The sequence below is a fragment of the Notolabrus celidotus genome, chromosome 11 (assembly GCF_009762535.1).
Source record: "Notolabrus celidotus isolate fNotCel1 chromosome 11, fNotCel1.pri, whole genome shotgun sequence".
In the NCBI taxonomy this organism is placed as follows: domain Eukaryota; kingdom Metazoa; phylum Chordata; class Actinopteri; order Labriformes; family Labridae; genus Notolabrus; species Notolabrus celidotus.
In genome coordinates this window covers 955291-981213 of record NC_048282.1, presented here as the reverse complement: position 1 = coordinate 981213, position 25923 = coordinate 955291, and the positions used below count along the sequence as shown (strand labels likewise).

The 25923-nt window shown below is 42.6% G+C and overlaps 1 protein-coding gene across 2 annotated transcripts in view; it reads left to right on the top strand.

Annotated features, from left to right (window-relative positions):
• The window catches only part of nphp4 (nephronophthisis 4), a 343814-nt gene that overhangs the window by 270173 nt on the left and 47718 nt on the right, over positions 1–25923 (top strand). For both annotated transcript variants that reach the window (XM_034696561.1, XM_034696560.1), the window contains 3 exons: positions 14601–14735; positions 20038–20237; positions 22483–22706. In XM_034696561.1, coding sequence (XP_034552452.1) covers positions 14601–14735; positions 20038–20237; positions 22483–22706 — 559 coding nt within the window. The remainder of the gene's footprint in view (positions 1–14600; positions 14736–20037; positions 20238–22482; positions 22707–25923) is intronic.

The following is a 25923-nucleotide window of genomic DNA, read 5'->3' as shown; positions in this document are numbered from 1 at the left end:
GGAGGAGATGAAATACACGGTCGATGTGCGGCCGATGTCCGGGATCCCGGAAGTGCTGTGAATGCAGGAAAGACAAAGCCGTCGAGCGGACCAATCACAGAGCTTGCGGTCCGCGTCGGCTCTACGCGTAGTTACATTTTGGAGGAGGTGATGCTCGTCCCACGAAACTGATCGGCTGGCGAATGCAGTGAAAATCTGCACTGCTCTATCGATTTCATCTGTTACATCCACATGAGCTGAGCAGTAAATAAAGAGGAAGGCAAGAGAAAAGAAACATCGAAGCGAGGCTGTTTGACCCGCTGAAAGCTGCACAAGAGTTCAGTCTTTGGAAGCTGATTGCATTCTGTTGTAACACCTGTAGTGCTCCAAGGTAGCTCTGGTGAGCTGCTGTTTTTGGACACCAGGCTGAAGTTCTGTCAGGAAGGTCAGACAGCTTCACGCCCAGCTCAGACATTGTGATACAGATCTGTAAAACAGTTCAGGAGGTCGAAGGTGCAGCTTCATCTCCTTCTCTGAGACAGACGTGGCTTCACGTCTCTCTGCAGCTGAAGGTCATAAAAAGTTATCTGGCTTCCCCGACTCGAGTCGGGGAAGCCAGATAACTCCCTGGTCCCCCTGGTCATTCAAGACCTGAAGAGAAAGCTTTAACCCTTCTGTTATGCTCAAATTTTAATGAGCTGTGCATTCCTCTATATGTCAGCTCCAGCTCTGTGCTGTGTCAATCAGGATGGAAGAGTCGGTTCGTGAACACAAGAGCTTTATTAACCGGTCACTGTCGGTCGTGATCACGCCAACCAACAAAGCAAACAAGAATCTTTAAATGAAGGAATAACTTTTCCTGCGCTGCCTCTCCTCTCTCATGCTCTCACACCTCCGCCCCTCCCTCCTTCCCTGACTGTCAACACTGTAGGAATTATTAACATCTGCACTGAACACATTTAACAAACAGTAGAGCTGTTACATTATCATCAGATCTGCTCTGCTGGGACCTGGACAACTGTTTGGATGTTGAGGTTCCTCTGAGCTGCCGTAGACGTCCTCATGCTGCAGACGATCTGGACTCCAGCTGATACGGACGTGCTGGACTCCAGCAGCTTCTACAACTCATCTCATCACTATCACCTCTCTCTCTTACTCCCCTCTATCTGTCTTTCCAGACCCAACTCGGTCGAGGCATGATGGCTGTCTAACATGAGTCTGGTTCTGCTTGAGGTTTCTGCCTGTTAAAGGAAGTTTGTCCTCTCCACTGTAACTAGCTAAATACTGTGAGGTGCAATGCTCATGGTGGATTAAGGTGGGGTCAGACTGAGTCTTATCCTGTCTTGGTGTTGGGTCTCTGTTCATAATTTGACATAGAGTGGGTAGACCTCCTATGTTTGTAAAAGCTTCCTGCGATAATGTTTGTTGTGATTTGGCGCTATACAAATAAAGATTGATTGATTGATTGATTAATTGATTAATTGATTAATTGATTAATTGATTGATTGATTGATTGATTGATTGATTGATTGAATGATTGATTGATTGATTGATTGAGTGAGTGAGTGAGTGAGTGAGTGATTGATTGATTGATTGATTGATTGATTGATTGATTGATTGATTGATTGATTGATTGAGGTATTGCGCTCAACTCAAGCTGTTCTTCCATCCTGGTAGACACTTGTGATTTTGCGCTGGCTCTGCTATGTATCCAGTGTAAAAATGAAATGATAAATGATTGATGCCGGACAGACTTGGGTTTAGCCAATCACAAACAAGTACCATGGTCCTACCCTTTCTGTTTTCTTGAAATTTATTTTGTGATGTATGAAATGTATTTTTGTGCAGTGATTTTTTTATTTTTTTGTGCTTTTGAAATATTTATTACTATTGGCCTTCAGGGTCACCGTAGGCTGTCCTATCAAAAAGGGTACAACAACAGTGCCAGCGAGTGCATGCAGCAGGCATAGACCAACATCACATTTATTTGAAAATTTGATTTTGGATATTTGTACATGTTTTATTTATTGCTCAGTTTTAACACCGAACAGAGATTCAGAAAGTGAATCAGACCTATGCAATGATAAGAACTACAAGCAGATGATGTGAAGCATCTTTCTAACAGCAGAAACTTTATGGCAGAAAAACAAAACATGGCCCTACAACATGTTCAATGTTAAATGTTGCATAAAGATGGGGGAGCTGCAGAGTTTGGTGTTTGTTCTCTGTGGAGTCATCATCATCAGCCAGTGTCCCCATCAGACGCTGATTAATGCGCAGTCAGAACCAAGCATGGATTGAAGTAGAATATATGTTTAGGATTTAGGTGTGTTCGTGGCTTTCCTGACATGCTGTAGTGCTCAAAGTGTGGTGACTCGATAAAATCACAAACATGAATACTGACAACGTGGCTTTGCTCCCTCTTGAACAGCCGTGGGTTCTTTTTCAGGCGCTGTGACATTTTACATTGAGTTCCTATGAGTCATCAGAACCTTTGACATAGACTAACACAGGACTTCCACAAGATCCATACCCGGTCCATCTCTGATCTGTCACAGCACTGGATCTGATAGGTTTCTATTCTAGTCAATGTGTTGACTTGGACGGAGCACTGGATCCGCTCCGTTGTGATCCGGCTGCGTCTCTGATCCGGCAGATCGGAATGCAACATATCAGATAAGATAAGATAAGATCCTCCTTTATTCGTCCCACAACGGGGAAATTCATGGAGTTACAGCAGCAAACAAAAAAGAGTACAGTACAAGAATTTCAACAAGAATATATATATATAAAAAAATATGTCCATCAGAGACGACAGCTTGGCCATAATCCTCCTGTCAGCCACCACCTCCACAGGGTCCAGGACTGAGCTGGCCTTCTTCACCAGTTAGTTCAGTCTTGCTCTCCTGTATCCTGTCCACCCACAGCAGGTGAAGTCCTTCCAATGTGGCGTTCGTGTCCGGTGTTAGCTCTGTTAGCATGATGCTACTCTGCCAGTATTCCCTCTGGTGCTGGGTTAGCTCATCCACCTTATCGTAGATAGATCTTACATTCCCCATAACGGTGGGTGGAAGGACAGGTCCATGTCGTCTTCTTTAGCTTGCACCTCAGTACCAGCACGTCGTCCTTGCCTCCTTCTCCTCAGCTCGCAGGGAACATCGAGCCTAGCATCGTTTAGCATCGACATGCTACGGGCTGCTAACAGCTGAGCTCGTATGTAAACAATGTTACCATGGTTACACGCAGGATCTCAGGACACACACAGGAACAAAAAGAGTAAAAACACTACTGCAAACGTAGACAGTTTGGTGTCTATGGCCAACAAATGAGTCATTAAAAGTCCTGACAGGCTCCAAATACAAAGAGAACTAATCAGATATGAAAAAAGAACAATGAAGAGAGAGCTGCTGCAACAAGCAGACACTCGTGCGGCGCTTACGCAGGACTTCTAATTGTGCCGGATGCCGGAGCACGACGCATCAATCTCAACAGAGCAGATGGAGCGGGACAGGAAGTCAGGTTTCACCAAAACAAAATGAAAACATCCGGTTCATTTTCAGAATAAAACACTCTGTGTTATCACCAGATCGTATTTCACTTAACTACAACAACAAACCAAAGTCATGATGAGCGGAGCCAGGCCTGGAGTCAACAGGTCAGAGGTTGTCAGAGGACCAGAAAGACAACATGGATGAGGAGAGGAGGAGGAGAATCCTTGATTCAGTGATTACTGTGGGAAAACCTCGGTCACATGACTCCAGCTGTCTGGAGGTCCTGCTCCATGCTGTGTTCTGAAAACACAACCGGTGGGTGTTGACGGACGAGAGAGCACGGAGCCGGACCACAGCGGATTGGAGGCTGAACGGACATGGATCTGGTGGAAATCCTGTATGAGGCTCTGCAGAGATTGGGATCGTAAACATTATGTCTTTAATAAGTAACACAAATCATTATTGTCATAGCTGCCAACCGATTAATAGACTCATCAAGGGGCAAAAAAAGGCAAACCCGTGGATATAAATAGTTTTGCTGACTTCACTGTTTGTATCATTTTGAAATAACTCTCACTTTCTCTTGCTGTCTCGAGTAGTCTGTCCACACACATGCACGCTCTCTCACACTCAACAGAACACATGTTTCTGCTATGGCTTTGAGAAGACAGATTAGAACCTTCTCCAAACCTCACAGTGCTCTTCATCTGCAGCAGCCTGATAAGAGACTCTGGAGAGACTGACTGCCGCAGCAGAGGAGAGTAAAGAGAATCCTGCCTTAAAGCTGCCACTGCTGGAACAAAATATGAGTGAAATTTACCAAACAATTAGTTTGTTCGGTGACCTCCCTGAGGGAACACATACAGCATGTCTCGCTCATTTCTATGATTTTTTTTTTTTAACTTTGTTTATTGATTTTCACATAAAAAAATGATCACATCCAAAATTAGAGGTTCGTACATTTTCCTTTTTTTTTGGAACAAAGAAAAACACAGACGACATACTAAATACAAAACAACAATTAACCCCCCCCCGACACATACTGCCTCCAGATTAACTAAATAGAACTTCAGAAATGGAGAACACAAGACAAAAGGCAAGTATATTAAAAATAAACCAATGAAAGCAATAATCTAAACATACTAAGACATACCATGGTGATGCTCAATCTGAAGACATACAGCAAGCTGAGCTATCTACATAAGATAAGAAAGGATCCCAGATTGTTTTAAAGCCCCCCCCCCCTATTTTAATGCACCTCACTAGATACTGATATAGGTAAAGATATAGGGTCGGGGGGGCGGGTTTTATACACGGGGGGGGGGGCGGATTGTGATGCAGTAGTGCACTGCGGCTCTCCCCCCTCTCTCCCGCCTCCCTTCCTGCCCCCCCTATTTTAATCCACCTCACTAGCAAACATACATACAACAAAAAAACAAACAAAACAAAATTCAAATCATATCTCACACACACAGATCAGGTTTGGCGGGGCCTTAGTGTTTGGCTCGGCCCTACTCGTTGGGGGTCCATCGGGGCTGGGTGGGTGGCTGGTGTCCCTGTCACCCTCCGTCCCCCTGCTGCCCCCTCCCCTGTGGGGGCCTGGTCCGCGGCTGCCCTCAGGGACGGGTTTCCCGAGGTTCCCTCGCGGTCCTCTTGGGGGGGTGGGGTGGTGCGCAGCTGGGGGGGTGTTACTACGGCAGCCATTGGGGTGTCCCTCCATGCCCCCGCGGCCTGGTCCATCAGTCGCAGGGCGTGGGTGGGGGGGCGTGGCGGGGGGGAGTGGTCGGGCCGTCTGGGGGGGGCAGGGGGGATTGGCCCTGCCACCTCCGCCCTCCCCCCGCTCCGGCGCGCCGGTTGGCGGGCTCTGGTCCTGGTCCTGCCCGTCTGCCTGGCTGTCTGCTCCTGGTGCCGGGCCCCCTCGGCCCTAGTGGCTCCTTTGGCTCCGTCTTGGGGGGCTGTGGGGGCGGTGTTGTGGGGGTGTCCCTTGGGGGGGCTGCGGGATCTCTCCCCCCTCGCCCCCCTTTCCTCCTACTGGGTGACCTGGGGGTCGCCCTGGGTGCTCCGGCGGTACCTGCTTGCTTCCGGTCTGGGTCCTTGGCTTGTCCCCTGGCCTGGGTCTCCCGCGGCGGGTTGGGTCCTTCGGTCTGACTGCTCTCGCGGCCCGGGTGCCGGGCCGTACCGCTCGGCTGGTCTGACCCAAGTGGTTTCATCTGCACCAGTGGTGGTCTTGTTACACAAATAAGCACAGCACGGCGGCAACCCTCTGCGACCCAAGCTTCAGTAATGATTGTGGACACTAAGGGTTGCTTAATCATTAGAATCACCCCACGGATTTTTTTTTTGGCATCATGGTGAGATGGTCCCTCTCCATCTAAGTGTGTTAGGTCTCTCTCTCCTTCTCTCTCCCTGTCCCTTTGTATATCCTTATGGAATCTTTCTTTTACTTTCTCTTATATATATATTTTTAGTCCACCTAGGTGTGCACGCCCTCTTTTACAGAACATGATATTAGCTGCCAATAAAAGATAGGCCAGAGTTCTAAGAGGGATGGTGATGGTCACATGCACACAGTCACAAGCACAGAAGAAAAAGGATTTCTTTCTTTTCTTTTGCTGCAAGAATAAATTGCATGAATATTTGACAGTTTGTGACAAACATGATACAAACCAGAAATATATATGCAGACAAGAGGAAAAAAAAAAAAAAAAAAAAAAGATATGAGCTTTGCCACTTAGGGTCAGCCTAATCTTTACAAGCTTGAGAAAATAAAGCACACTCTTAATTCAGAGGACTTCCATTTCAACAGTTTCAACCATCTGGCCCACAAAGTCATATAGGCTAACATGAAAGATTAGATAGAGGAGGAGACACACCAAACAAAACAGTACAAGCATTAGGGACCAGTCTTACCCCAGTTACAATAGTCAACGTTCCAAATACCTCAGACCAGAACACATTTAAGGCTGATTTATACTTCTGCGTCTCCGCTACGCAGCAGGGGCTGACGCAGACATGAGCCCCACATACTTGTGCGTCGGTGTGTCCGTGTCGCGCAGCAATTCGCCTGAGGGCAGTGCGGTCTCTCTGATAGCCGGCCGCCTGCTTCCGGTCCCGCTACGATCTCTGTTTCCTTTTCCACAGAGATTCAGAGCGTGTTATGTTAATCTACAGCTGATACATGTTGCTGTTTATCATATAGACATGATTACATGAAGAATAGAGAGGAGGAGATGAAATACACGGACGATGTGCGGCCGATGTCCGGGATCCCGGAAGTGTTGTAAATGCGGGAAAGACAAAGCCGCCGAGCGGACCAATCACAGAGCTTGCGGTCCGCGTCGGCTCTACGGGGAGTTACATTTTGGAGGAGGTGCACGTCAGCTACGTGCCGAGGCCTCGGCGTAGGTACGGGAGCTACGCGGACCCCCGGCGTAGGGTACGCCGTTGATTCAACGCAGAAGTATAAATCAGCCTTTAGAGAGGGACAGTATGCCTCGCTCATTAAAAAGGTCTAGCTGTTGAGGCATTAAGGCCCGACTTTATCAACCTTGCTTTGAGCCCTGAGGTGAGGGGATTCTGCTTATTCTGAAAGGTCAGTGGCCTGGAACAGGGAGGCAGGAGAAATCGAATATTGCAGACTGCTTTGAAACCCCCAGGTGCTTGCTCCCATTTGTTCTTGGGGCCAGTAAATCAGTGGTTTGTTGTGGCCTTAACCTCAAGAACTGCCAGCAGAGCAAAGAAGGCGGGCAGGTGGGGGCAGTGCCGAGTAGTGTTATTGTCATGCAACAGAGAGAGGTAGTCAATAAATGTGATAGAGTTCAGCCCCCTGGCACTTTGTTCACAATTACTCTTCTCCACACAGACAACACGCATCAGCAGTGGCTTTCTCTCTGCAACACAAACCCGGAGTATCAGCTCTCATTTCAGTGATGAGGATCATCAGCTGTGTCTTAACAACATGCCAGTGCAGTTAGGGATGGATAGTGTTACACAGAGCAAGACATACACGTCAACCTGGATTAGCACTACTGTGCCTATTATCTGGTGATGCTAATGATGGCTCTAGTGATAGCTGATTAATTAAAATGATGAAATGATTAAATCAGAGGGTCAACATCAGGTTCATCATTTGTTTTTACTCTGGGCAGTAGCACCAGGGGTTCATCTTATCTCCCCCTCGCAGCCGTTTGGTTGAGATAGATTCATCATCAGAGCATTTCTCCACACAAAGAAAGCTGGCTGAAAGGCCTATAATGAGACTTTGGCAATGAGATCTCAATGGCTTTCTTATTGATTGGAGATGTTTATGTAACAGCTGAAGTATTGTCTTCATGGTAATAATTAGGAAATATTACTCAAACAAATACATTCGCCTGAGAAGTGTGGCCAGGGAAGGGTGATGGATGATATGAGGAATGCATTGGGACGGCACACACCTCTCCCATTAATCTGCAGAGCTGCGCTGTCTGTGTCTGTTTGCATGGCAACATCAGCCCCCCCATTACTCATTTAGCTGCCACCCATTATCAGTTTGTTTATGAGGGACTCTGCCTCTAAAAGATTTGGATGGTACTTTAGCCTCCCCTTCTCAGACTCTCACAAGCTCACTGAGGTGTCAGTTCTTGGCAGTAAAGCCACTAAATTGCTGCACTCACCATTTTTCAAATAAAAGCATCCCAAGTGAGGTATCCTAGAGCCTCTTAGAAAACTCTGAAACTTCTCACACTACAATTAAGCACTTCAGTTGGGGATGTTGTGATGTTCCAAAGCTTAGTAACCGGTGGCAGTAATGGAAGCACTGTGTCAAAGTACACTGTAATTTTAAGAGCTGTAAACTTTAGTTTTAATTTCTTCTTCAGTCAACTGTTTTGAAGTGTATTGTGAGCACTGGCCTCGGTGTAACAGACAACCAAGGAGCCAAACAATCCTTTGACCTGTGGTATTTATGATACGATACAATACGATGCAATGCGATGCGATACGAAACGACACGACACGATACGATGCGATACGATACGATACGATACGATATGATACGATACAATACGATAAAATACAATACGATGCAATACGATACGATACGATATGATATGATATGATACAATACGATACGATATGATACAATACGATACAATACGATACGATACGATATGATATGATATGATACAATACGATATGATATGATACAATACGATACGATATGATACAATACGATACAATACGATACAATACGATATGATACAATACGATACGATACGATATGATATGATATGATACAATACGATACGATATGATACAATACGATACAATACGATACAATACGATATGATACAATACGATACGATACGATATGATATGATATGATACAATACGATACGATATGATACAATACGATACAATACGATACAATACGATATGATACAATACAATACGATACGATACTATACAATACGATACGATAAGATACAATATGATACGATGCAATACAATACGATATGATACAATACAATACAATACGATACAATACGATACGATACAATACGATACAATACGATACGATAAAATACGATACGTTAAAATACGATACGATAAAATATGATACAATACGATACAATACGATACGATAAAATACGCTACAATACGATACAATACGATACGATAACATGCGATACGGTACGATACGATACAATACGATACGCTAAAATCCGATACAATACGATATGATATGATACAATACAATACGATACGATAAAATACGATACAATACGATATGATATGATACAATACGATACGATACAATACGATATGATACGATAAAATACGATACAATACGATACAATACGATACGGTACGATACAATACGGTACGATACAATACGATACAATAAATTACGATACAATACGATACAATACGATGCAATACGATACAATACGGTACGATACAATACGAAACAATAAAATACGATACAATACGATAAAATACGATACAATATAATACGGTACGATACAATACGATATGATAAAATACGATGCAATACGATACGATACAATACGATACAATACGATACAATACGATACGATACAATACGATACGATAAAATACGATACAATACGATACAATACGATACGATAAAATACGATACAATACGATAAAATACGATAAAATACGATACAATACGATACAATACGATACGATAAAATACGATACAATACGATACAATACGATACGATAAAATACGATACAATACGATACGATAAAATACGATACAATACGATACGATAAAATACGATACAATACGATACGATAACATACGATACAATACGATACGGTACGATACGATACAAAACGATACAATACGATACGATAAAATACGATACAATACGATACAATACGATACGATACAATACGATACGATAAAATACGATACAATACGATACGATATGATACAATGCAATACGATACAATACAATACGATACGATACAATACGATACGATAAAATACGATACGATACAATACGATACGATACAATACAATACGATACAATACGATACAATACGATACAATAGGATTTGATACAATGTCCTTTATTGTCCCCGTAGGGAAATTTGTCTTTGACATCAGTGCTGCACATGTTATCTGCCCTTTAAAAAAATCCCCACAATGACACAAGAACACATAAATAAAAATAAGAAAAACACAATAAATAATACACATTCATACAGCACACAGTGAGAACACCATAACACTGTCTCAACCATAGTTCAATCAGGAGAGACACAGTTTGAAGATTAAATGTTATTTATAACAACTTAATGAATAATGAAACTTGACAGAAATCTTTGGCGTGAGGACTCATTTTGTGAGCGCAGGATGTGTGAGTTTGGCAGCAGAAGAAATCCCCCTATAGTCCAGACACTGGTGGTGGTGGTTGATGAATCCTAGGAATTGAAGACTTTGCAGGGACCAGGTGGAGATGGGGAGGAGGAGGGGTGCGCACCATCAATGCAAGAAGGACCAAGCTGGAGAGAGAGACACATTTAAAGAGACAGCAGAAAGTTGATAGGCTGACGATAAGGGCATGCCACTGAGCTATTGGATGACAGCCGCCGCTGATTAACCAATGACAGCTCCGTGGAAGCAGGTGAGCTATTGAACAAAGGAAGAGGAGAGTTAAACAACTGCTGTGATTGCTTTTATAGTCTTCCTGTCTGAACTTTCACTAGAGCTACATCAGGCTATTTACTATTTAAAACTCTGATGCAGATCGGCACAAAGGAGTTTTTAAAATGATTCAATTTACACTTGGGGACTCTGTACCGTCTTCCAGACGGTAAAAGTTCATACTCAGAGTAAAGGATGTGCAATGGATCTACAAGTATTCTCTTAGCAAGTGCTTCTGTGGAGATGGTACATGTCTGTAGGCTGTAGGCTGTGTTGACCCTGTGAGCAATTATCTGTCACACTTCCATTGCTGGGCTTTCTGTGTATGAAGCGTTGTTCAAAAGAATAAGCAACTTTCTCCCAGAGCTACTATCCATAGGGGCTCGGCGCAGGGAGAATTAATGTTCGAAGCAAACCTAATATCGACCATCATTCACTGTCTGTGTACAAGCACACCCTGGAGTGTTTACTTATCCACTTGCCTTTAAAAAGAGAGGGAAAATGATGATTTTGCCATTTAGGAACAGAAGGGGAGACAAATAAGCCTGAAAACAGAAGGCAGTCTGGTTGTAAAGCGGCAGGCTTTGCAGAATAACCCCAAACTGTCAGCTCAGCCATCTTAACAATGACATAAAGCTTTTGTACCGACTAAACTTATTATGTGCAGAACAATCTGAATATCCAAAGCTCTGTAATGATGTGGTCAGTCTCCCGCTCTGCATATGTTTGTGACCGTTTGCAGCAGATATTTATGTATCTTAATGTTTAATTGTCCCTCTGAATCCCTGAAGCCAAGCACACAGCCAAACCGGGCAGAAGCCAACACTTACCATCAATCAGCGTAACACTCAGAGCGTGGCAGGCTTTCTGTGTCCAGACTTCTCTGGCAATTTCAGACCACTAATTAACCACTGCAGGCTCGTACTCATGTATTGATCGTGCCTCAAGTTTCCTAATCCAGGGTTTAACCTGGAAACTGTCCACTTTGGCGCTGTCTACACTGAAAATGTATTGTTTCTCATGTGACTTCAAAGAGATCTTTGGCCAAAAAGCTGTTGTTTCTTTAGGAAACAGGCCAGATCAGGCTTTGGATCTTTGTCTGGCATGTGAGTTCAAGTAGTGGCAAACACCCATGTCACCAGCCTCTGCTGGAGGTGCACAGAATGAGTCTTTAAATACAGTGAATCAACACAAAACCTGCAGAGTTTGTAAGCGTCTCTTATTATGATCCTGAAACTGAAGATGAAACAAGGGTTTTATTCCTCTCTGAACGCTCCCCTGGTCACTGGCTTATTATTCGCCTTGTTAACCAATTCTCTTTTATTCCCATTTATCACAAAGGAAATTGTGTTTTAGTCAGATGTGGAGCCTCTCTCAATATTTATTCTTCTTTGTAATAAATAGGACACTATTGTCAAAAAGCTAAGCACCTAAAACTATTACATGTCTTTATTTGAAAAGGCACAATGTACATTAATCAGGTGGAAATTCATCAGAGTGAGCCGACAGGCCGGTCTTCATCAAAAGACCCATTCCCTGGTGTTGTGAGGCATCCTTGAATAATACAAGTTTTACACATTTATTCAAATGTCCTGAAGTATAAACACTGGATAGGTTCTACTAAATATTATATTAAACCCCCATTCAGTGTTGATGTTTTAATCTGCAGAAACAAATACAAAACAGCAGCTTTAGCAACAGTCGTTCAAAACTTAAAATTGAAAACCAAAGACTGTATAAGTCAGGGGGTTTAAGACCCCTCCTCTTTTCGTCTTGTCTCACCCTGTCGGGGTTCTTTTTCCCATAACAACCTGCTAACCACACATTATCCCTCTTATTACCCAGCTACTGACTTAAAATACAAACACTGTTAAAATCATTGATTAAAGATGATTTAATTGATTTAAATGATTTCTGTTTACAGTTTTTAAAAATAGTCCCAGTGATTCCTCGTCAGTGATCGTTCCATGGTGATGGATTCTTCTCTGCCTGTTGCGGTGGATTGAACATGAAACTGTCCTCATTCAGCTCTCCTTCTTCTCTGAGCTCTGTGGTTCACACACCTTTAAAAAGAAACTAATGTCACAACTTTGAACCCTGCTGCTATCATCACCACTGCTCATGGTTTAACTTTCTTTGGAGAGATCACTAACCTAAAGTTTCTCTCACCTGCTCCACTCCTTCATCAGACTGATGGACAGGATCCAAGATGAAAATGTCCGTAGCCTGCTGATTTAGCTTGCTAAACGAAGCTAACGCTTTAGCCACATTGTTTACCAATATGATGCTAATGTAAGCTAACGGTTTCCCCTCACCTTACGGTCTATGGTGTCAACAAGCAGAAGCTAAATGTGTCTGAACTCTTTTCTGTGGATTGATTTGACATGACGTGTGATCAGTTTCTCTCTGGTGGTGCTCATGTTAGTGAAAGTTCATAACTGTTGTCAAGGGGTTTTGACCAATCAGAAGCAAGCTTCTTACCCTTCTGGAAGATCAGTAAGAAAGCCGGGTAATAAGAAGATTTATATCACATTTGCTCCCTCTGTGACTGTGCCTGCACAATAGGTCATAAAGCCCTGCCTCCTCCATTGTAACAGATGAGACATGGGCCAAACTAGAAAAATAAAACACAAGCCGAATACATTTTTCTCAAACTTTCTTTATGTCATGACAGTTAGTTTGTATCATGCAGATTTATGTTAAGTGTCCATTTTTGGAGAAGTTTCTTTGAGTGTTTGAGGCCATAAAGAGTGGATATGACATCATGATTTACAGCTCTGTTGACAAATGCGTGATCCTGTAGCGTACTTCAGCGTCATTAAGCTTTCCATGACCATGAGCATCTGATTCAAACCAAGCGGCTACCTCCAGTCAAAAATATGAGTCCAATGCGGGAGTGCTAAAAACTGGAGCGAGGATCCACTTGAGGCTGGCTACGGAAGTACTGGAAACCACATACACACCAATTCAAAGAAGCCGATCTTTACAGCAGAAATAAACATGTTCACAGCTTGTTTCTAAAGACGAATGTAGTCTGGATAGCTCATTTCTTGATCGGCACACACTGTACGGGGGGTGAATTTTTTCATAAAGCGGCAATTTCAATGATATTGAGATTATGAGTCTTCCAATGAGAGGCACAGCTGACTTGATTGGCAAGTGGGACAAGTGGTAGCTGTTGGCAACCGCTGCAGATTGGCCTCAAAACAGAATGGGTGACGTCACGGATAATCCATTATTTATACAGTCTATGATTCAAACCACCTTAAGAATCTATCCTGCTGTTGACTCCACTGACCTGAAGGATCTGTTTTATGTTTATTGGTGAAATTTGAAGGTTTTGCTGACTGAAGGGGTGTGACATCAATCCCACGGCTCCACCTGCCAGCTCGCTTCTGCACATGCATGCCTTGGCTTCAAAAAACATTGCAAGTGCATTATGCCAGTGCACTTTGCTGCAGTATATTTGCTTCATTTTTTACAGTGGAAAGAGATGAAGAAACATCATCCATATTCATATACAGTCAATGATTAAAACATGCAACTATTTAATATAATTAAACAATATTGTGGAACTAAAAATGAGTGAAGAGCAGAAATATTAGAACTTGAAACATGGTTGGACAGAGAGGGAACTGTAGCAGAGTGAAAGAGGGCAGGTTGAAATTTGAGGGGTTATGAGCTGATCCAAAAAGGTATTACTCAGACTTCATTTAAAGGTTGTTGACAGGTGCACTTAACTCTTCTAGTAGATCTTTCTACAGGCTGGACCAAAGACAGCATATATCAGCAGTTATTTCCTAAAGTACCTGTAAGTGGAGCTGGTTGCGTGATGTGCAGAAGTGACGTGACAGTGATAAAAATAGAGGCATCTTGTGAAAGACGACCTTCAGCCTGTTTAAAATGTGTATTTTTGTTTTTGAATGACTTTTATAAACTGTATTAAAAACTCTATCATTCCTCCACAGGGTGCCCCGTAGACCCCGGCAAGAGGAGAGCAGCAGACGCAATGCCAGCTCCTTCTCACATCATCACACCTCGAGAGGTCACGGGTGGATTCAGAGGAGGAAGCCTGTCTTCCAGAAACATCCTCCAACTTAACGGCAAGCACTTTCCCTTTCCACGTCAGGGTGTCTGATGTGTTTCTCAGCACACAGGTGCATATGCATGTTCCAGCACATGGAGCAATTAGTGTCTACATTTGGGCGGGGACCTTGCTCCTGACTTAATCAACCCAACCCGATCCATTCCCCATCCTTCTGTTGGCTGCACTGCTGAACCACTCAATTTTCAGCCTAATTGAGCTTGCAGAAGCATCTCTGGTGGCTAGCCACAGCCCTGTTTGCATTTTGGTGTGTGTGTGGCAGTGTGTGTGTGTGGCAGTGTGTTCTTGCATGCATACAGAGTCCAAGCAGAGATGCACACACTGGGGGAAACATTTTTTTTCTTCAATTAGGGAAGCCACCACCAGTCAACTTGTGTTTATTTTTGAATTTGTCCTTAAAATATAGACTACAACTCAAACACACTCACACACACAAAGAGTAAGCATCACATTAGAAGAATTTGCAAATAAGGGGATAATTGCTTGTTAGAAAGAAAGTCTGGCAGGTCTAGAATTATATCACACCCTGAGTAGAAAGGGCCTTTATAATGCTGTGTAATTACATTCACAAACATTTGCTCAGCCCACTGATATAAAATCTGCATATAGGAGTATGACCAAACAAACATGTACTTAATGAATACATGCATACGTTCAATCCAAATGCTTTCCCTCAACTGTTGCCATTATTTATTCATTGCTCTTATTACAGTGCAAACAGGTCCCCTCCACTGTTTGCTTTGTTACTTGCCTATCTCAGCTCCTCCCACCACCTACCCTTCTCCACTGTTGTTATGTCTCTAACACACCAAACCCACTCCTCTCTGCACCACAGCATCCCGTAGCATTTGAACATACACTGTACTTAATTGCTTTCACTGGAGTCTAGTTGCAACAGTAAGCCACACTGAGACTATGCTGTGTGTGTGTGTGTGTGTGTGTGTGTGTGTGTTTATGTATGTGTGTGTGAGTGTGTGTGCACTCGGTCACACTCCCGTCTGTCTGACACCAAACTAAGCGGTGTAGCCAGACACTATCTGGTCAGGTGATTGGCAGTTGCTCCAATGCCTCTGTGATAAGGTGACTTTGGAAAAATGTCCAGGGATTAAGAGTGACACTGGGAGAGGGAAACAATGAGATAAAGGTGTTTTCAGGGATTAATGTGTTAGAAAAGTAAAAGGGAAATTTTAGGTATCACATTGTTGCCACAGTTAAAGAAAAAAAAACGTAAGTAATCAGTGATCATTTCCCCTCTACATGTATTTCTGTGTGTTCATAATGTGATGATGGTAATTGATGATTGCGTCTAGTTGGTTAGAAATGCCTCTTTTTCATTCTACCAGTGCATAATGCTCAACTCCCCGAAGCTGCAGAAATAAATAATGCTAATTGGCAAAACACAAGCAAAAGGAAGGAAACGCCATTCCCACTGTGCCCAATCTGCAGAAAGGAAGACACAAGCAAATACACATATACTATTCAACAAAACATAAGCTTCATGGGGAAGAAACACATGAGGAAGTCACAAGTGGTCTTGTTTGAAGCAAGTATCAGCTGTATCAGGATCCTCAACCACTTATAATGTCTTAATATCTTAAGACAATACTTTTCTTTATCACACTACCAGTCCAAAGTTTGGACACACCTTCTCATCCAATGGTTTTTAGTTATTGTAATTATCTTCAACATTGTAGATTAATACTGAAGACATCAAAACTATGAAATAATCTGGTTTTACCATAATCTGGATTACAACAGTAGTCAAATAGGGTTATCCATTGTGTACTAACCCTACCTCTGATCAACACAACTGATGGTCTCAAACACATTAAGAAGGCAAGTCATTCTACAAATGAACTCTTGACAAGGCTCATGTTCATTAGAAACCATTCCAGGAGACCACTTCATGAAGCAGACTGAGAGAATACCAAGAGTGTGCAAAGCTGTCATGAAGGAAAAAGGGGGCTACTTTACAGAATCTAAAATATTAAACAGATTCTGCTTTGTTTAACACTTTTTTTTAAAAATTCAATAATTCCATATATGTTCTTTCATAGTTTGGATGTCTTCAGTATTAATCTACAGTGTTTACAATCATTACACTAAATACAAACATTGAATGAGAAGGTGTTTCCAAACTTTTGACTGGTAGTGTACTTTACATTAACAAGCTTAGGTTGTTAAATGTCCATCCATCCATTATCTTGACCGCTTAACCTATTCGGGGTCACGGGGGGCTGGAGCCAAACCCAGCTGACTTCGGGCAGAAGGTAGGGTACACCCTGGACAGGTCGCCAACCTATCACAGGGCTAACACAGAGAGACAGACAACCATTTACACACACACTTAAAAGCAATCTAGAGTGACCAATTAACCTGAAGAGCATGTTTTTGGACTGTGGGAGGAAGCCGGAGAACCCACACATGCACAGAGAGAACATGCAAACTCCACACAGAAGTGCACCTGCCTGACCGGGGACTCAGACCAGGAACCTTCTTGGTGTGAGGCAACAGCACTACCCACTGCACCACCGTGCAGCCCAACATCTAAATCTAGGCTGCCTTATAAAATCTTTGTTCATCCATGAATCAGTTCACAGCTTCTAAGTTTGCTACATAATCTGATATCTGCTTTTGGTACATGACAGTTTCAGTAAATGACTTCAGACACTTTTCTGTCATGCCTAGAAAAGTATCATGGCCCCATATGCAGCCTCTAATATAACTACATTGGTATTAGTAGGTAAGAAAAATGGCAGTGGCTGTTATATGATAAATCTGTTGTCATACTAAGGTTGGTAATGTGTTTAAGAAGATTAAAATCAAGCTTAAACACATTCGCTCTAATTATGTCCGTCTGTGTCTGTTCTATCTAATCATCTTTGTGTTCATCAACGTAGAACTCATTTAACTTATCTGCTCTGCTCCTTTCAGTAAGATTGGTGGCCACTTTTAGTAAGTCCAGGTTTATCTGGTTTCATGCTGCAAAGCGTGCTCTATCATATTAGGGTAAAGCTGTTTTAAGATGACAAACATATAATGTGAGCAGAGCTGAATTGAGTGTTGTTCAAAGTATGGGATTACGCAAATTCTCTTGTCAAAGTCTTTTAATGGCTGCGGGAATTTGCATGATCTTATAGACAGCCATTTTATTCAAATCCCCATCAAAACTGCAAACCAACTATTCAGATTCTAGACTCCAAGTTTTTAGAAACCATGCACCAACTTTAGAAATCAGTCACCAACTACCTGTTTCTAGACACCAACTTTACAGCAACCAGACACCAGCTTTTTGAAACTAGACACTAACTTTTCAGTTTCCAGACATCATCTTTTCAGAAACTAGACACAAACTGCACAAACTCAGTGCATCAATCATTATGTTATTATCCTTAGAGGGACCCAGTATTACTTTAACTTGCCTTCTGCAACATTTGGCAACAGTGGCGAGGACAAAACTACCACCAACCATTCATTTACCAAAAAGCACCCAACTCATCATTCTGTTGCACCGATCAGTGCATCAAACATGTGACCCCCCTGGACATGTGACACCGCTCAGCTGAACAGCCCAGAACATTGGAAGAAGTTAGTCTCCTGGGGTTTCTGGATGGCTTCAGGGAGTTATAATGTACGAGTGTAGAGTATAGAGAGTGACTAAGTCCAGTATGTTTGATTATCAAACACAGGACCTTCAAATGGGAGGCCAAGGTTTATCAATGTTGACTGAAAAAATTGAAAATGAATCGATAAATCAGAATCAGGAATACTTTATTTATCCCGTGGAGGGAAATTCAGTCAGTCTATATGTGACTCAATTAACTTAATCAATCAATCAGAGTTTATTTATAAAGCGTTTTTCATACAATGACGTTGTAACACAAAGTGCTGTACATAAAAACAACTTAAATAGAATAGATTTTAAAAAAGAAAGATTCTATATATAAAAAGAAAGACCCCCCCATCCTAATCCCAACCCCAGCCCTGACTCCAAACCCACCCCACATTCCTAAGGTTAAGAACACAATATATGCAACAACATTGATAATACTACTACTACTACTACTACTACTACTACTACTACTACTACTACTAATAATAATAATAATAATAATAATAATAATAATAATAATAAATAAATATATGAAAAATAAAAAAGAAGTTGCTGAATGAACTGAGGAAACACTCTCATGATATCTTAATGAGGAAACACTGGAGGAAAAATAAGATGTTAAAACTCAACACAGGAAATTAAACTCACCAAAATAAAATACTCTTCTAAGATAATACAACACTAAAATATTAAAACATTAAAATAAAAGAAGATGCTATACTTAACATAAATTAATTGATTTAATTTAATTAAAAGTGACGGAAATTTGAACTAGATAATAAATAAATAAAGTAAGGTGAAATAAAATTGTTCCAAGAATAAAACTTAGTTAAAAGTGAGACTGAAAATGTTGGTCTTGAGTTTGCTTTTAAAAATGTTGATGCTCTGTGCAGCCCTCAGATCTTCAGGTAGGATGTTCCACAGGCGTGGGCCGTGATGATTAAAAGCTGCCTCACTGTGAGTCTTTGTTCTTACTTTTGGCACAATTAAAAGTCCACTACCTGAAGACCTGAGGGCTCTCACTGGCTCCTATTATAAAAGCAAATCTGATAAATAAGAAGGAGCAAGACCATTAAGAGACTTAAAAACCAATAAAAGAATCTTAAAATCTATTCTAAAGATAAAGTCATGCCCAAAACATCAGTCTTTCTAAAACCACAGTAAGTAGCACTGCATTTCTTTACCAGCTGCCAGCACAAATTGACTGCTCAGGGATCTATCGTAACTCCTGATAGATAATGTGCAGTTTGTGCGCTTCTTGAAACTGGGTGGGTGTTGGATGTCTGTAAACTCCATCATTGGTGGGCACTCTCTGTGGAGATTTGAATAAAATGGCTTTCCAAATAAGGATAAATTGTTTAGCGACAAGTAGATGAACCAGAAATTTTAATTGGACATTTTGGTACGTGCAGAGGATGGAGGGTGAAGCATAATTTGGGAGAGAGCAAGTCTGTTTTTCCATCAGTAAGGCTTCCTCTCAGTTGTAGCGATGCCAGTTGTTTTACTGGACCGTTGTCTGTGTACAAGCTGTTGTTTCTCTTGCTCCAACAATACTTTAATCTGTCAGTGCCTCTCTCCCTTGGACATTTGGAGGGTTTTTAGAACATATGGTCAAAATGGCAAAGAGATTAGATTCCACTCTGTTCAGTAAATACATTCATGAGTATGGCTTGTTCCGTTTTCACAGCAAGGAACACTGCACAAGCACACAGACTGGAGATAGATGGGGATCGTGTGCCGTTGCACAAACATGGGATCAGAGGCAACATCATCATGCCCAGAGAGCACAACCTAAACGAGACTGACGGTGCGAGTCGCAAGCTCGACTGCATGGCTGCTGTGCATCATCGGGAGGGCAAGGAAGATGCTAAAGCAGCTAAGGTCATGGTAAGGTCAAACTTTGCACATAGCCAATGGGGGGGGGACAAGAATAGCAGCTTATCTCTGAAGCAGGAACACAATGGTCTTTCCCTGCGTGTCTTTTTTCCTTACATCTCAAGCGCACGACTAAAGCAGAGCAGCAGCTTTCATTCAGCTTGAAACTGTTCCATGAGGGAGCTTTTATAGACGTGTGAAGCCTCTCCGAGACAACCTGGGGTTGTTACAGTTCTCGTAGCAATGTGCCCTTCAACCCTCTGTGTTTTAGTGACTGCAGGAGGAGGCGTTAATTGTTCTTCTACCTGAAGGCACATCTTGTACTTTCACCCTTGGGTGCACATGTTAAATGTAATTTGGCTGGTGTGCATGTCTGTCTCAGACTTTTACACATTACAATTCCACTTATGAAGAACTGTGTTTCAGCTATTAAACACCACTGTACCAGCCAGTACTGTGGTGAATATTGTAACACTCAGGATTATAATGTTGATCTGAACATTTGACTTTATGGTAAATCCAATATAACTGAGTCTAGGAATATCCCCATCCCACTGTATTAGCATGCTAGACCACAAATTAAGCATGTGCTTCACAATTTTACACTCTTACCTCTGATACTTTGATCATCAATCAATCAATCAATCAATCAATCAATCAATCAATCAATCAATCAATCAATCAATCAATCAATCAATCAATCTTTATTTGTATAGCGCCAAAATAACAACAAACGTTATCTCAAGACTCTTTCACAAACAGAGCAGGTCTAGACCACTCTATGTCAAATTATGAACAGAGACCCAACACCAAGACAGGATAAGACTCAGTCTGACCCCACCTTAATCCACCATGAGCATTGCACATCACAGTATTTAGCTAGTTACAGCGGAGAGGACAAACTTCCTTTAACAGGCAGAAACCTCGAGCAGAACCAGACTCATGTTAGACATACATCTGCCTCGACCGAGTTGGGTCTGGAAAGAGGGATAGAGGAGAATAAGAGAGAGAGGGAGCGGTGATAGTGATGAGATGAGTAGTAGTAGCTGTTGCCGCTGGAGTCCAGCACGTCTGTATCAGCTGGAGTCCAGAACGTCCACAGCAGGAGGACGTCTACGGCAGCTCAGAGGAACCTACGAGACAAGGGAGCTCAGGGACTCCAGAAAGGTCTATGGTTAGTAACTTTAATGGGACAGGGAGAGTTAAAGTAAGTGATGAGGGGGTTGGGGGGGAAGGGGGTGAGATAGGATCCCAGTGTGTCAGTGTGCCAGTTACCCCGGCAGTCTAAGCCTATATCAGCATAACTAAGAGCCGGTCCAAGCCTGATCCAGCTCTAACTATAAGATTATGAAACCTGATTTGAGATGTTTCATGAATTTAAAGTCAGGTGTGTTTACAGGCCAGAATCCCTGGCATTGTGCTGTTTTTGTTTCCTGTACTGAAATGATTGGTCTCTTGGACAATCACATGAAAACATGTGGCTCATATTGAAAAATTGTTGAGACAGCCAGACTGGAGGAATTTACCTTTCAGGGCTTCCTTACACAAAGACTTGCTTCCCTCCTCCAATCAAATCAGAGCTCCCTCAATGCATGTACAGATTACAGAAAGGGGTGTTTGGAATAATAATAATCCTTCTCTCCATCCTTCTGCTCAGAATAAAAAGACTGTTTAAATGCTGCACACTCTCAATGCTGTCTTGAACTACACAGATATTTATTTTATTTTGTGTAAAGTGAAGTATTCCAAAACTAACTGAGAAGAGATAAATCACTTCCCTATTAGTCAGGTCAGTTTAACAACAAAGTGAATTTGAAGCTTTTATATGAAGGTAAATTTGTTACACAAATGGCTCAGCAGATTTTAAAAATCAGTTTATGTTTGCAATGCTTTACTGCTGAGCTGAGAGCATACACTGTAGAGGGATTGCTCCAATTAAATGCATGTTCCTACAATGCCTCAAACAGTCAGTTATATGTCACAGAGAAAAAACTTACATTTTATTTTCTTTGATTTGACCTCAACTTTCATGCCTAATAACAAAGTTAGTGCTGAGATGTGGGAACACAGCAACACAACTAACAGATGTCAGTCTAGCCTCATTTAATCGATAGCCGATTAATTGTTGACATCCCTAATGGAGAGTGAATACACCAAAAAAGTTTGTAATAACATATCTTACATTAGTTTAAGATGTTTTATCTGATTAACACTGGATTGACTCTGACGGTACATACCTTTGTTCTTTGGGGTTTAGGATTGGAGTAAGGAAGCCCAGTTAGCCAGAGAGCAGGATCAGAGCAAACCCAACCAAGAGCGCAGCAAGGCAGAAGGCATCGCCAACATGCTGAGCCAGGCCATCACCACCCAGCACCTGCTCTATGCCAGCCTGGGCTCTGCAGAGTACATGGAGTATGTCCTGAAGAATCCCTATAACATCCCTCAGACTGTCACCATCCACAGCGACGACCCTGAGCTCAGGTAAGACCATCGCTCTGTAATGAGCTTCAAAGGGTTCATCTTGGAAAAGTGTTCATGTTTGAGTTATGTGTAACGTTTTAAGAGTAGGGCGGTTTCTACAGGTTTGTATGACACAACCTCTCTTACCTCTTTTCGACCAACACGAACCGGGTTGTATTTCCGGGCTGGTGATTGCGCTGGTTCAGAGCTGGATGAACTCGTGAACCAACACAGCACCCGTTTGTTTTTCCGCCCGCTTGAGCCCGTGGAAGAGGAACGTCATGAGGTCAGATTTACGTGACCGCTTTTACCAGCAGTGCTAGCACGAACTTTCTCTCACAACAACAACAATGGAGGACAGTGGCAGCTTGTCTCTTCGGCCGCTCACTGCTTTGCCTTGGAATCCATTAGTCTCTTTTATTTAGTCGCTGCAGGACAATGGAGGAAACATGTTTGGTTTGTGTTTTTGATCATGTCACGTCACCTACAGCTCAACCTGTCCAAGACTGAGCTTATTATCATTCCAGCCAGTCCCACTATGGACCCACAGATCAATATCCAGTTTGGATCACAAAACCTCATGCCCACTAAGTCTGCCCGAAAATCTGGGTGTCATGATTGATGACCAGCTAACCTTCAGGGTTCATGTTGCCTCGATTGCTCAGTCCTGCCGTTTTTCCCTCTATAACATCAAGAGGATCAGACCCTACCTGACAGAACACGCAACACAGCTCCTGGTTCAAGCTCTTGTAATGTCACGCATTGACTACTGCAACTCTCTACTGGCAGGCCTCCCTGCATGCACAGTTAAACCTCTGCAAATGATCCAGAACGCAGCAGCACGTCTGGTCTTCAACCAGCCTAAGACAGCTCATGTCACTCCCCTGCTCATCTCGCTACACTGGCTTCCAGTTGCAGCTCGCATCAGATACAAAACTCTAATCATTACTTACAAAGCAGTAACCAAAACCGCTCCAGTTTACCTGGAACCCCTCATCCAGGTCTACTGCCCTTCTCGCCCGCTACGCTCAGCCTCTGAAAGGAGCCTAGTGCTTCCACCACACAAGGCCTCAAAATCACTAGCTCAACTCTTCTCTTCTGTTGTTCCTAAATGGTGGAATGAATTGGCCAACTCCATTCGATCTGCAGAGTCCCTCTCTACTTTCCAAAGACAGCTAAAGACCCTGCTCTTTAGGAAGCACTGCGCACTTAGCTAGACTGTTCTCCACTGTTGTCCCCAGTGGCAGATCATGTCTTCCAGCTACAGTGGACTCACACTGTCCTGCTCTACTCTGGGAATCTGTGTTCAGCTCTTGAGGGACCCAGCACTTGGTACTTTGGTCATTATTGTGGTGATGTTAATTGTTGATGATGATAATGGAAGGTCTTAAATTGTTTGGTTGCTTCATTGTAGATGTTCCTTATTTTACAAACTTACTTTTGTGCATTGCCTTTACACTGCTTGGCAGTACCTGCACCCAAATGGACTTGAAGCACTTTGTTACTCTTACTGATCTTGTTTCCTCTTGTCTAGATCTTTGCTTGTGTTGTTCTTGTTCTCGTATGTACGTCGCTTTGGATAAAAGCGTCTGCTAAATGACATTGTAACATTGTAACATGTCAACCCCGCCCTTCCCCTCTCCCCCCTGACAGAAGCAGTTCACGGTTCTAGACCAGCAGAGAGTTGGTGCTGCTCTGGAACTGGTTTTCCTAGCCGGGAGCCGGTTCACTCACAGTCGAAACACAAAAAAACGGATCTCAATTGAGCGCCATCCCTAAAACTGCCTTGGTCGAAAAGGGGCATCTGACAGCATCTCCTGGACTTTAGCCCCACCATGACATTGTGTTCACACATCCTGAATGTGTTTCCAGGAGTAATGGCGTCTTGTTTCAGCCGGGGAACGCCTGCTCATCTGTCTGTAGCAGGCTTCAGATTTTCTAAGCAATAAGTCACACAGAGGCTGTGCTCGAGTTTACTGCAGAAGTATGAGCCCAGAATAAACAGATAAACTTGTTTTAGCAAGGAATGAATCAAAGATGCAGGAATAACTTTGTAATGATGCAGATTTGTACACAGGGACAAGCAAACAAGCCATTTCTGATGCAACCAAAATACCCCAAGAATATCTAAGTGCTGATAGGCTTTCACGGCACAGGGTCACGCAACTTCCTCTCTGTGGCATAACAAACATTTACACTGTTTCACCTCCTGCACTATGAGACATATCCATGTGTAACTCTGTTCTTTCAACTATGGTTGAGCTCCTTCTCTGTTCCAAAACAGCTGCTCTATTTCTTATGAGGAGTTACCTTTAAAGGTTACATATCATGCAAAATGGACTTTTTAATGGTTCTTTACCTGAAATATGTGTCCCTGGCATGTCTACAAACCCCCCGAGAATGAAAAAAATCCATTCTGCCCCTGTTCTGATTTCTCCACCTTTCTGTAAATGTGTGTGAAACGAGCCGTTTCAGACTTCAGTGTTTTTGTTACGTAACAACAATATCCGGTCTGTCACGGAGTCAGAGCTCGGAGCTTGTTCAGCCCATAGACTGTATAAAATACAACTCAACCCCTCCTCTGTTTTTCATTCCCTGCACACATGTGTGCTAACAAGGAGCTTAGGAGGGAGGCATGCTAGTTGTAGGCTGTCTTAATAAACACAAAGGTCGGTTTTACTCCCCACGTCTGCAGATTTGAAGATCTAGTGGATGATTTTTATTTGTCATGGAAAAGTGCTAGCGCTAATAAGCATAGCCACATAGCTACATGTTCGTAGCTACAGCTACAGCTACATAGCTACAGCTATATAGCTGTAGCTCTAGCTCTAGCTGTAGCTGTAGCTGTAGCTGTAGCTGTAGCTGTAGCTCTAGCTCTAGCTGTAGCTGTAGCTGTGTACCAAGACACACGTCGACACACTGACAAGTAAAACAACAAGAAACACTAAATCTGTGACCAATCCTTCAGAAATGTCCTGCTGCCTTTCTGGTAGAGGTCGATTTTACTCCCCACGTCTGCAGATTTGAAGATCTAGTGGATGATTTTTATTTATCATGGATAAGTGCTTGCGCTAGTTAGCATAGCCACATAGCTACATGTTGGTAGCTGTGTACCAAAGGAGGAGGACTGAAGAAGAGGGATTTTCAGGCAGACCAAAATCTGATTTCAAAGTGTTTTTTTGAGCATAAACTTTAAAGACATGTTTTGGGGACCTCTTAGACCAATATATATTGATGA